Genomic DNA, 13,349 nt, shown 5'->3' on the forward strand with positions numbered 1-13,349 from the left:
TCAATTTTAGTTACAATCAGACAGAAATAACGGAAATTTTATGAATCTCTAAATGTAGAAAGGGTATAACTCCATTTTTTTTTCGAATTTAATATTTTTGCTCTTTTCGTATCTTGAAGACTAAATACACCCGCTGGTGCATGAATGGTGTATATGCACTGATAGGAACCAGCCAAACAACTCTTTGAAACTTATTGTTAATCGCAGGAACAATAAAAATGTGTCTTGGACCATCTTTGAGTAAACCAAAGATGATGATTAATATTGAAATTATTATTGCTAACAAAATTTATTTAATTTAATTAAAGAAAAATTAATACAAAAACTTAATTTCTTCTAAAAATTTTATTTCTATGTTTTGAAGTATTCTGTGTTTGTATTTATATTTTAAAAAAAATAATTACCATGATGTATCAGTGAGTTTTCCTTTGTTTTTAATCTATTTATCCTGTTAAAACACCTTTAATTGCAGAAAGGGCATAACTCCAACAAATATTAACCCACGTGAAGCTAAACTATAGGATCGAAAAATCTGAAATTTGGCATAAAGATGCAAATTGATTGAAACTAACTCTAATACAAAGTTCAACTCTCTATCTTGAGTTTTACTGATCATAGAGAGTTTTTTATGTTTTCTAAAAAGTTTTGAATTTTGGAGTTATACCCTTTCTGCATTTATGGATTCATATGGACACGCACGCGATTCTCAAACTAATTTTATGCCCAGTACATTTTCTCCGTAAATCTTACGGATTTCAATGTAATAAAACAAACGGGAAACCTGTACTGCCAAGTGCCTTCTGTTCCGAGGCCCCAGGATTACTTAGACGCAGTTGGAGGGATCTCTTTGCTGAATGTTACGCCACTGCCACGTCTGACGACGGTAAAGATGGCGATGTTGTTCTCGGTTTTCATGCGTTGTGGATTCTTAGGTACACGACAACGTTTAGGAGAATATAGGAGTAGTATTTTTCCGAAACGTTGGTACGTACAGTCCACACGAATTCACAACCCAGAAGATCAACATCGATTTGTTTGTTTTCCGACTTCACTTACGTCTAATGGTTTTCTGTTCTCCGTTGCATTAAACCACGTATTTATTTTAAGATTAAGTTTAAACGAGGTTACTGAATTATCATTTTTAAATAGAACATTAATTTACTTTATATTAATTTTTCAATCTCAACGTTTTACGTTACCGCTAATTTTAAATTATTCTATATTTAAGCCCTAATGAATTAATAAACGTTTACTGCAACTACTCTTAAGTACGTACTAAGTTTTGAAGAGATGCTCGCTTCTTAACTGTTGTTTATTCTTACATTTGTGCACTGTGCATTCTTTCGTATTAACTCACTTGTTTATGAGTGCCATCTGCAGTTTCTCTATAGTTACTAAACTCTCCGTGTGCCTGCCTCTGTCTTTAAGCTCCACCATTAATATCTTTCCCATTTATGGTCGCTGAAACTCTTGCCCAATTTCATGATTCCTTCTAGAGGATTATTCCTTTCACGTTTTCGTTAATTTTATTAATTTAAACCTATTACACATTTTAAAATAATTAATATCTTCCATCATCAACATCTACTTTCATGAATATTCCCATAATCTTATCCCATACATTGTATTTTTTGGGTGTTTTCCTACAAGTATAAAAATAATTAAATTAGACTGAAGTATGAAACCGATTTTACACGTCCATCAAGTTTAAGAAATGTGCGTGTTTACCTAAACGACATATATTCTCCTTCATAGCGTAGTGCTTAAACAGTTCCATATCTTATTGGCATTTTGCTCTCTTTCCTAGAGGGTAAAGACAGCGGGAGCATGACGCTGGCCATGCAATTCCACCGAGTACTGCGATTAAGAACGTATTTGTCGCCCCTGCAACTTATGCAGCCTGATGGCTTCATACGAGTGGTCGGATTAGAATTTGGCATGTTGATACACTATTCTGAAAGGGTTTTCCGTGGTTTTACTTAGTCCCTTTAGACAAAAGTTGCGATATTTCAATAAAATAGGACACGCACGCTTTATTCCACGCCAGTTCAACGTTCTCAGACCATCATACGTTCCACCATTTATCATTACATAACCTAAAGAGTTTGAAAGCGCCGGTGGACAGTTCACGAATCAGATTAGTTCCTGGCATGGTTAAGTTCTAACCATAACAGCTTACTAGCAATGATAGCAAAACGCGAATGTTTGAAGACACTAAAACCAAAACGTGCCTATTGATACAATTTTGAAGCTTTGTGTTATGCACTGTTTTGTGAGCGTGCGAATTTTGGGAATGTTTTTGCCGTGCTCTACTGATTTTCGTGTCAGCGGAGGTAGAGTGCCGGTTTGAAGCGCAACGGCTCGGACCGGTCAGCGCATGCTCACGAGGGATGTGCTGTGACGTAGCACGAGGAGGAGGAGTCACGTATGTCGTGGCGGGCGTAACACGTAGTCGGTGGACCAGTTTGACAAATGCACATCTCGCCCGCACGTTGCAGCGTGTGTAATAGTGGACGAGAGTTGTTTTCGTCAAATGCTTACCAGCTTGTGTGTGTAAAGTGTTGCGCTGAACATTTGTAGTTTCTTTATTTTTTAATCAGGTACAGTTATGAATACATTTAAAACCTTTAGAATCATAATGTGCAGTAATGAAAATATTTGTTTGGCTTTAATGCGAATTTTATTGTATGAAGTTCAGATATAAACAGCCTTCTTAATTCTGATGAAGACTGCCTGATATGGGGGACAAGTTTTCTAGAGTGAAATAATTTGACAGCTTTTGAAACTCAATAGACATATTTATTAATGAACTCTTTGTTTAATATTTCGATTTTTTACATGTGCACTAAGATAAATGTCGTTAACAATGTGGGAGAACTAAAGGCAAACGGACATAGTGGTTTTGTAACTAGCATCTAGTTTACAGATCGTGATCCATTAACTATTGAGTAAGCATGCGTTCTCTTAATTATGTAAATATTAGTTTTATTTCACGTATGTTACACTGTGCTATAATTAACACAACTAATGAAAGTGATGTGATGGTTATTTATCAGGAGTGGTGCAGTTGAAGTAAAGTTTCTCCTAACTGTGTAGCACTGTGAATATTTTACATATTTACAAACTGTACATTACGCAAATTCGTTAGCCGTGTTTATTATTAAACAAGACGCGAAAAGATTTTTCCAATCTGACATCATTGTTGAAGTTGTTTGCTACGAGGACGTGTGTTCTGAACAGCATAAAGCAACTTTAACTTTCTGTCAGTCATATTATACCCGAGGAAAAGCAGACTTTATGTAGACTACAGACTGAAAACGAAGAAAGAAACCGGAAGTGAAAAGTGAATAACGCAGAATAATAGTGCAGGAATGAGGACAGACAGAGAGGGGAAGACAGAAAGTAGCTAAGTTTTCGTGGGAAAAAAACAACCGACTCTTCGTAACAGAATATGATACGTAAAGGAAGTTTCCAGTAGAAGTGGCAGAAATACTTTTGTTGCTAAGAACGACTGTTAAACAGAGAGGTCGAAAGCCAGCGACTATACGATCCTGGACACAGCACGTAGCTAAGTGAAACCAAAATGAAGGCATCACGTTACTAAATTTATCTGTGTGTTTGTTTAGTGCTATAATAATGCCACCTATATAATATAGTGATTGATACAGCGTCGTAAAATAACTTAATTGAATGATGCAATGAAACTGGAGTTGTTTTATCTAAAGATGCAACGTATAAACGCATTATCGAACTCTGATTTGCGACTTATCGAACGTAGTACTTATGAAACGTAACTTTAATCCGAAGTGCGCGTCGTAATCTTGCATTTGTTTTGATAAGAACACGAGTTAAAATTGATGTTTTTTTAAAAAAATTAAGACAGTTGTTTATAACATGTTGCGAAGGGCAGAAGTTACATCGATATTAAGACCAGAAAATCTTCAAACGTATGTGTAAGATGCCTGGAATATCTGAATGTTCTCGCAGACGTAATATTTTTTCATAAAAGTAACATGGATTCAAATGGCGCCGATAAACAAATTTGTTTGCAATCTAGACTTTAACTCATTACGAAGATCAATAGAAGTTATGACGGCTAACAATGGGACTCGTCACGTCGTCAGTTATTGGACAAGTGCCGATTATTCAGATATCGATAATTCGTCAGTATCGACAGTAGAGGTACTTGAAAACAACGGGTCTATTTTCATTATGAATGGAACCAACATCGCCTCACATGCGGGACGAGTTGAACTAGACGCTGCGACGAACGGGACCGAGGATGGGGCCGGACTGTCTGACGAGGAAGCCACGATCGAGCTCATCACCATGGTAGCAACAGCCTTCGTCCTTGGACTTGTGATACTGGCTACTGTTATTGGTAAGTCGCACGACTTTTATTTCAGTCGAGTCATAAATCCTGGAAACGATACGTAAACCATATAAAGTCAGAAGTAGCATCCACTACTCGTAGCTCAGTGCTTATTTTACCCGCCAGGGGGGATAATTTATAAAGCAACGCTTGGGATTCGACTGAAGATATCGTAAATTAACCATTTCGTGATCGGTTTGGTTATTGGCACGTTCGTTAGAGACCCTAACAAAATATATATAGAAATATTGATTGATATTTTAGTCTCGCGGCGATGAATATGATCATATGGATTTTGACGACACGTAGAATCGAAGGTAGACGTTAACGTTTCTTAGAAACAAAGACAAAAGAACATCTTAAAAGTGTTCAATATAATACGCAAGGGGATGTAAGAACGAAAATTTAAATTGACACATGGATATTTATTAAAGTGTAAAATTTACATCTGAATTTAATCAAATTAATTACTGATTAGCGGAAAGATGGTTTTGAGGTTATCCCGTGCCGAATATGAAGTTGGTTGTCTTTCGGGTTTTGTGCCGTGTAGTGCGAAAGGAGTTTATCGACGTTTCGGAGGTAATTACTGCCTCCACCATGAGGGCACTGACGGTGGAGGCAGTAAGTTCCGACGAGACTAAACATCGCGACATCCCGGAAGACGGTAATCTTTGAATACGTAAGTTGAATACGTAATTTTGATCGGGAATAACATTTACTAAATGTTTATTTAATGTTTAACGAAATGTCATTTTATGTTAATTTCTAAAGTAAAGAGGTCAGATAAGAAAAGGAGTCTTAATGCAGCTTAGTGCAGTTAGATGTCGAAATTAACTACTTTACTTTGTTTAATCAAAGTACATATAAAATACGTCCGATATTTTAAAATCCGCACCTTATATATGTCACGATTTAATTGCGTATTTGTTTAACGACGTCCTTTATGGTGGACTTCCTGGAATCGTGAAATTACGTGTGTGAAACTTAAAGACGGAAATTGCTTGAGTAGACTCACTCGTCTTAACAGACAAGGTAATTTGACTTGAGACTACAACTTGTGACGATGACGTCACAAGATTGTTTGTCGTAAGTGTCCGCTTAGCAGAGTTACCGGAGCAAGGATCTGCATTCTGAACACAAATCCCGTCCGTTTGGATTATTCCATAGCTGTCGTCTCCTTCCTATATAAGGGGACATGATTCCACCGTGACATTATTTGCTGAGCAGAGACTAGACGTGTTTGCAACTAATTTGTTCTAAAGGGAGACACGCCATGTTACTCTAACTTGGCAACAAGTAATAATGCATTTGTAACAGGACAAACTCCAGTTATATCTGATACGTATTCAGTGTTCGGACTTTGGTACGGATCTTTAGGGGAAGAAAACTTTTGGAAAACCTAGGTGTAAATAGGAGGATAATATTAAAATAAATTTGCTATGAATATGTTGCAAGCATATATGCCACGGTGGTCTAGCGGTTAGAACGCTGGCCTTGTAATCCTGGGGGTCTCGGGTTCGATTCCCGGCGGTGCCCGAATTTATAACTTGTGTTGGGCAAGGCCGTGGTCTAGGCAACACGGAGTTTTCCTCCGGGGGCATCCCAACAATTACTCCATTCACACACAGAAGAAGGCAATGGCAAACCACTTCTGGATCATCTGCCAAGAACGTATATGAACAGGTCCCAGTCCGAGAAAAGGATGGAAGGATCCTGTTCATATGGACCTGTCGTCAGACAGAACACTAAATAATAATAAGATGAGATGGTATAGCGGTCAGAACGCTGGCCTTGTAATCCTGGGGTCTCGGGTTCGATTCCCGGCGGTGCCCGGGTTTATAACTTGTGTTGGGCAAGGCCGTGGTCTAGGCAACACGGAGTTTTCCTCCGGGGGCATCCCAACAATTACTCCATTCACACACAGAAGAAGGCAATGGCAAACCACTTCTGGATCATCTGCCAAGAACGTATATGAACAGGTCCCAGTCCGAGAAAAGGATGGAAGGATCCTGTTCATATGAACCTGTCGTCAGACAGAACACTATAAATAAATAAAAAATATTACAAGCGTCTGTAACGCAGAACCGATTAAATATGGATGGGAGTCTACTCTAAATTTTTTTCAGCGTGTTCAATTTGTTATGCATTCGGTTAATATGAACACTATTGTATATGTATGTCGCATAGAAATGTACCGACTTTTAAAAATCACTACATAACATAAATGTACTACATTAATATACATGTTTATTGCTTAAACATTTTTATGTATGATGAGTATTTAAGGATATGAAAAGCATATTAATTTATGATCTGAAGTGAAAACACTATTTGGATAGGCCTAGAAATTGATGGAATAATGTGTTAGTTGTTCAGGAATTGAATTGTGAGAGTGTAAACTGGATTCATGTGGTTCATGATCGTAACCCGGTTGAATGGTGGATCCTTGGGAACAAGGAATAAAGACTTAGCGTCTCTAGAAAGGTGGAAAGTTCTTGACCAGCTGAGTGACTGTTAGCTTCTCACAAGGACAGGCTCTACCTATTCTCAGTGGTTTTGCAGCAAAAATAAAAATCAGATCTTAAAGAAAAAGAAGTTACATTATTTTTATTTTATTTATCTTATATTATCGTAAACTGGTCCAAATTGCTTTTTAGGCAGACTGGATTGGTTAATAATTGTATTTGATAATATGAAGACTCGGAAATTGTACTTTTAAGACAACTCTACTTCGGAGCTGCCCTTTGCAGGACACGTATCCTTCGTCCTTAACTCTTCGTCATCTGCTGAGACTCCAAACAAATTTCCCTTCACTTGTTCTGACCTATCTAATATGCCGGACGCTTTATTTATGATACAAACTTTAAGCGAGTTATCACCTTAATAATTTTAGACTATCTTCACTGTATATTGAACGGTTTTAAAGCTACTTATGAAGTACGTCTTCCACCCGTTTGTATCTTATGAAAGGTTTCTTCTCTCTTTTCTGAATTGTCGACAGTACCACAAGCCCTTGGTCCTCTTTTATTTAACAATTTCATTAACGTTATTTCTGCTAGAATGAATAACACCAAATTTATCTTGTTTGCCGATGATCTGAAAGTGTATCAAGACGTAGTATGCTGAATACTGCGAAACTCCACAAGGAGGCACTGATTTGGTACACTAATGGTGTGTTGAAAACCGTGTGGAGCATTTAGAATATTAAGATCATATGTTTGTAGGAAAGACATTGGTATTATGTTAAACAGTAAATTGTATTTTCACTGTCATCCTGATTATGATTTTTCTCAACGCACTGACGAAATTAGGTCGAAGTTGTTGTGTGCCTCTGTCATATGGAATAATCTGACATCGATGGACTCCAATGAAATAGAAAATACATACGACGAAAATCTCCCAGTCTATATTATCTTTTATGTTGCAATATTGGGTCATTTATTTTTTCAGATACTTTATTTTAGGAAACGTCTCGATATTTTGTTTTTTATTGTATTCAAGGATCAAATAAATTGACATTTTATTATGGACACTGTTAATATTCCTGTGTATACAAGGCACATAAAAGAATTTTATACTTTCAAAATGAGCTGTGCACTAAGACGTAGTCCTTCAGATAAATGCGTTATTGATGCAAGTGACATGAATTTTTGGTAAAAGCGATGTATTTTTTTAATGCCATTTCGTCACGAGAAAATGTTCAGACTGGTTTTATGTATTTATAAGATAGTGTAATTGCGTCATATTGTGAATATTATATCAATTATTTATTTTAATCCGTCTGATCACAATATAATTTTTATTTAAAATTTCTTATAATTAAGATAATAAAATATCATTCATGTTCCTTATCGATTGATAGTGTAAATGTTCCGAAATGTAAATCGATCAATCGATAAGGAACATGAATGATATTTTATTATCTTAATTATAAGAAATTTTAAATAAAATTATATTGTGATCAGACGGATTAAAATAAATAATTTATGTATTTAATTGAATAAAAATTTACTTGGATATTATCTATCGTCTAGTAATAAAACGTAAAAAACGTAAAACGACGTTTCGGAGATGAGGCTCTATCTCCGTCTTCAGGTTCCTACTCAGTTGGGCCCACTAGATAGAGCTAATCCCTATCTATTTAGTTTAATATCCTTTTCACATTATTGTTATTTTCTGTCCTTAGTAATTATTTTATAGTGTTCTGCTGACTGTTTAATTGTCTTTTGAACCAGTTGAGCCAGCACGTTAAAGTAAAGATCTGAATTATTATTAATATGCCGTTTTTTGATATATAGTAAAACATTTCATTTATATTCTTCAAATTTTAGTGGTCTGGTGGTTTACTGCTAGCCAGACCGGAACAATTTCTTTGCAAATGAAGACTGTTTATTAAAAACACGAATAAGACGCGATATATTTCAAATTTATTTCGAGTTTTTATCCTGAATTAATGACATAGGACATGTGCTGATAGATCAAAAATTCTCAGAGGGGTGTCTAGTGCCCTGGTGATATTACGGTTGAGTGGCTGATAATTCCCCATCATGTATGTCACTTCTGCGCGCAGAGACCCATTAAGCTCGTGATTTTTGTAACATTTCAGCCGACATTTTAATGTACCGACGAATTTTACTACAGGTCCCGAGATTGAATTTCTTCAAGATCCGTTCAGCCGTTCCAGATATCTGAAGTGTAGAGAGACAGACAAGGCGAACCGAAGAACCACTTTTCCTTTTTGCCACTCTTAGTTGCCAGCGCTCGTCAAAAGGAGTGCATAAAGGATCTGGATCATTTTTTACGGACCCTCTTACATCCGGTCCCTTGAAGACTCCTTGAGGGCAAAGAGGCGACGCGGAAGAGTTTTTGGAAACCTTTATTTCTGTGGTGACCTTTGAAATGCACAGTTCAATACCGTAAATTTGTTTTTCATTGGATAATAGAAAAACTTATTTGATTGTTAAATGGCAACTGACGGACTGATTCGGGAAAATTAGATGACGTCACTTGAGTGGGTTTTTGTGTAACCACAGCGGTAATGTATGTTTATTAATCCAGTCTAGTAATATTGAATTGCAACCGTCAATAAGTATTTGAATATGGATAACGTGACATTTTAATCGTTCTGTGTGAGAGCATCCTCCTGTGGTATAATAATAAATAATCTGTATTATTTTATCCATCGGTGAACACACAATACTCTTACCATATCATTAACAGTGTATTATACATTGTTAATTTACAGAAGACCAACTATTATCTTGACTATGTTGTAGTAATTTTCATAGTTCCGATACAAACGTTTGAAAAGATAATCAGTAGCTTTAATGATATATTAGTATGAATAATTTCTCACTAAAATTTAGTATTTGAGTAACAAATATTACTGTATCACAGTCGATATATTTCGTTTATATCGATTAATATTATAGGCTAAATTTAAACTGTAGATTATACACAACAATTTTATTTTATTAATCGATACCCAATAGAGATCTATTGCTCACTGCCAGACGTTGACAAAATAAAAACTATAAATATGAATATAGTTAATTAATACTGCAAGAAAATGTAAAATTGCTTGTATAGTATGTAAAAAATTATTAAGTTCACTCAAGAATCTTCCCTCTGCCATAAAACCTTTTCTAGACCTCTGTATTGAAATACAGATGCAAGTCTCAGCTGGTCGATTGGTAATTGTCTAAATTCAACTGCCTTAAATTGTTGAACATCAAGCAGTCGGAATCGGATGGTTAGTAATTGGGTTAACGTTGCGGGTATAATAGTTCTGATCCTCCCTTTATCAATTTCTGATTTCAGTTAACTAAACACGAGAGGTTCATGCTGAATATTGTCGTTGAATTCCTGGGTTGCGTATTGTAGATGGATTCATTACCGGAGGAGAATTCTCGGCTCACGCCACACCTAATCAAAACGGCCACAAGGAGCTATGTCCCAGACAGGAATGTTCGATATATCGATCAGTTAGAGTTACTGAAACATCTAAATACTATTTACGAATGTTTATTGACTATGATATTAATGAATTCAGTCCCGACCGCTAAGAAAACACATCACTTCACCATTACGAAGATCAACTGGTTAATGCTGTTCAAAAAAATAATCCCAAGTTTACACTGAGAATTATGAATACAATGTGTAGAGTTACCTGTAATGATTGTTCAAACAGAATAATTTCTAAGCTATATAGTCTGAGGTACTGAAAAAACTATAAATAAATTAATAAATTCCGAGGAAGATATTTAGATTCAAAGACAAATTGTACAACGCGTGGAAAATACGATGTTTAAAACTTGTGTTTCTCACATAATACATTTAACGTAGTGTAATTCAACTATAATTTTGGGACATACATAACACATATATGGAAACGACGTTTCGGTTGAAAAAAAAACTAATGTGTAAATGCCTCTTAGTTGACTGAAGCGTATATGAGAGAGTACTATTAAAATAAACATGCTCTAAAAGTATGAAGTAATTTAAGTGATTAAATTGTACTGTAAGTGGGGTAGTTTGAGAACATTGAATGCTATTAATTTCACACAACAGCGGAAGTTTTGCATAGTTCAATACTTTATATTGTCCGCTGTTCAAAATTAATGGAAGACTGTAGTATGAATAAAAGTAGGTCGTTGTTTTATATATGTCGGATCTCACGTACCACTCTGAGCATTCATTGAGTTTCGAAAGGTTCAAGTACTGAATTACTAATATCTAAACCATGTATTAGACCCGAAACAAGTTTTTATTCATCCCTCGGTTATCCAAATATTAGCATAGCAGATCGAGGTTTTGTGGACTTTGATGACGTGAAATTTTGTAGATGTACTAGTTACAAACGCCTCCATCTTCAGAGTGAAATAGAATAGTCTTTACAACCCAGAAGACCAAGATAAACATTTTCATCTCTTTAGAACCTGAAAATTCTTAACACAGTTCATTACAAATCGTTATTATCTCTCTAAGGGCTCTTTTTTATTATTATTAGTGTTCTGTCTAACGACAGGTCCATATGAACAGGATCCTTCCATCCTTTTCTCGGACTGGGACCTGTTCATATACGTTCTTGGCAGATGATACAGAAGTGGTTTGCCATTGCCTTCTTCTGTGTGTGAATGGAGTAATTGTTGGGATGCCACGGAGAAACCGGGGAAGTCCTCCGGAGGAAAACTCCGTGTTGCCTAGACCACGGCCTTGCCCAACACAAGTTATAAATTCGGGCACCGCCGGGAATCGAACCCGAGACCCCAGGATTACAAGGCCAGCGTTCTAACCGCTAGGCCACCTCATCTTATTATTATTTAGTGTTCTGTCTGACGACAGGTCCATATGAACAGGATCCTTCCATCCTTTTCTCGGACTGGGACATGTTCATATACGTTCTTGGCAGATGATCCAGAAGTGGTTTGCCATTGCCTTCTTCTGTGTGTGAATGGAGTAATTGTTGGGATGCCACGGAGAAACCGGGGAAGCCCCCGGAGGAAAACTCCGTGTTGCCTAGACCACGGCCTTGCCCAACACAAGTTATAAATTCGGGTACCGTTGGGAATCGAACCCGAGACCCCAGGATTACAAGGCCAGCGTTCTGACCGCTAGACCACCGTGGCGTTAAGGTCTCTTTATCTGACATTAAAACGCATGAGTTGTAAATAATATTTAATAGTTAATTTTGTACCGTAAATAAAACACCACAATACACCATTACAAAGATAACTGGTTAATGCGTTTAACTAACTAACTAACTTATCCCCTGGAAGCAGAATTCGCAGGTTTAACACCGACAACTGCTGTCACCATCATCAGGGCTTAAATCTTACTTAAATTATCTTCTACGCACATCGTGAAATTAGTCATGACATTTAGATTTCGGTACATGACGGTAATTCCATGTGTGAGATCAATGTGTCTGACCGCTACTGACTTGTTGAATCATGGATGCAGCTCGTTTAAGTTTCTTTAGTGGTTTGATGTTAAAGCCAGAAACGAGCTCGTCCACTGCTTGTTACACTGCCCCCCCTTCTTCCCTGAGAACAACGAAGTCTAAAATCATTGTCTTGTTTCTGTTCGAAATTGAGATCGCTTGTCGATGTTCCTGTGGACTGTGACGCCGTGTACACTCGTAAGCAGATAGCGATGTTTCGAAGAGAGACAGTCTGTCATTGTCATCGCAGTGAAAATAGGAAATCTCTTAAGGCGACTTAATCGAAAAATAAACAGACCGATTTTATGTACAGTGTTTTTTATTATGTGATTTATTATTGTTGTTTATGATTAATTTATAAGAAAATATTGTTATCAAATGTGGCTTCCTCTTCGAGAGTTTCTGGTTTCGATTCTCGATTTTCAGATCAGATGAGATTTCATGACGGTGTCTCCGAGGTACTTAGTCAGTCCCTCTGGTAAATACTGGCATTGTACTTTAAAATAGGTCGCGACAATTTTATTGCGTATACTTTCTGAAGATTAATCGAATTTTGTCATCACAAAAACTGATCAAATAGGCATTTATATTATTTTTCCTCAACTCTTTATTTATAGTCATTATGACTTATAGGTTCCGTGTTCGAATCTGACTGCAGATAAGCAATTTTTATTTTCAAAATGCTTACTTTGTAATTGTTTTGGTTTGTAACGTATACTAATGGCTTTAAAAAATCGCAGGTTAATATTTTAGCTATTAAATGGATGTTGTTAAGATATAGAATCTTAAATAAAAGTGTCCAGGTCTGAAGTGTAACCCTATAAAGAGCCAACATAGTAAATCATATTCTTAAAAGTCACAAGTATCCTTTGCGAAGCAAAAACATTTTTAAAATATAAATGAAATAGTTTGTCTGCGGTTGGATTCGAACGCTGAACTTTTAAATTAGAATGACAGTGAACAGATAGTCAAGGAAAAATAAAGAAAATATCTGATTGCTTCGAAATTCTAGCTTCACCAATTTACCTCAATTAA

At 36.3% G+C, this 13,349-nt stretch overlaps 1 protein-coding gene across 2 annotated transcripts in view; it reads left to right on the top strand.

The window, feature by feature from the left end:
* Window positions 1-2,469: 2,469 nt before the first annotated feature.
* The window catches only part of LOC110828401 (5-hydroxytryptamine receptor), a 187,921-nt gene continuing 177,041 nt past the window's right edge, over window positions 2,470-13,349 (top strand). The window contains exons 1-2 of one of the 2 annotated variants that reach the window (XM_022061118.2): window positions 2,470-2,600; window positions 3,057-4,381. In XM_022061118.2, coding sequence (XP_021916810.2) covers window positions 4,024-4,381 — 358 coding nt within the window. In that variant the 5' untranslated portion in view covers window positions 2,470-2,600; window positions 3,057-4,023. The remainder of the gene's footprint in view (window positions 2,601-3,056; window positions 4,382-13,349) is intronic. The other variant, XM_022061119.2, reaches the window with a different exon arrangement.

Source organism: Zootermopsis nevadensis, unplaced genomic scaffold, assembly GCF_977971745.1.
Source record: "Zootermopsis nevadensis isolate Lab colony 2312 unplaced genomic scaffold, Znev_1.0 Znev_ptg000002l, whole genome shotgun sequence".
NCBI lineage: Eukaryota > Metazoa > Arthropoda > Insecta > Blattodea > Termopsidae > Zootermopsis > Zootermopsis nevadensis.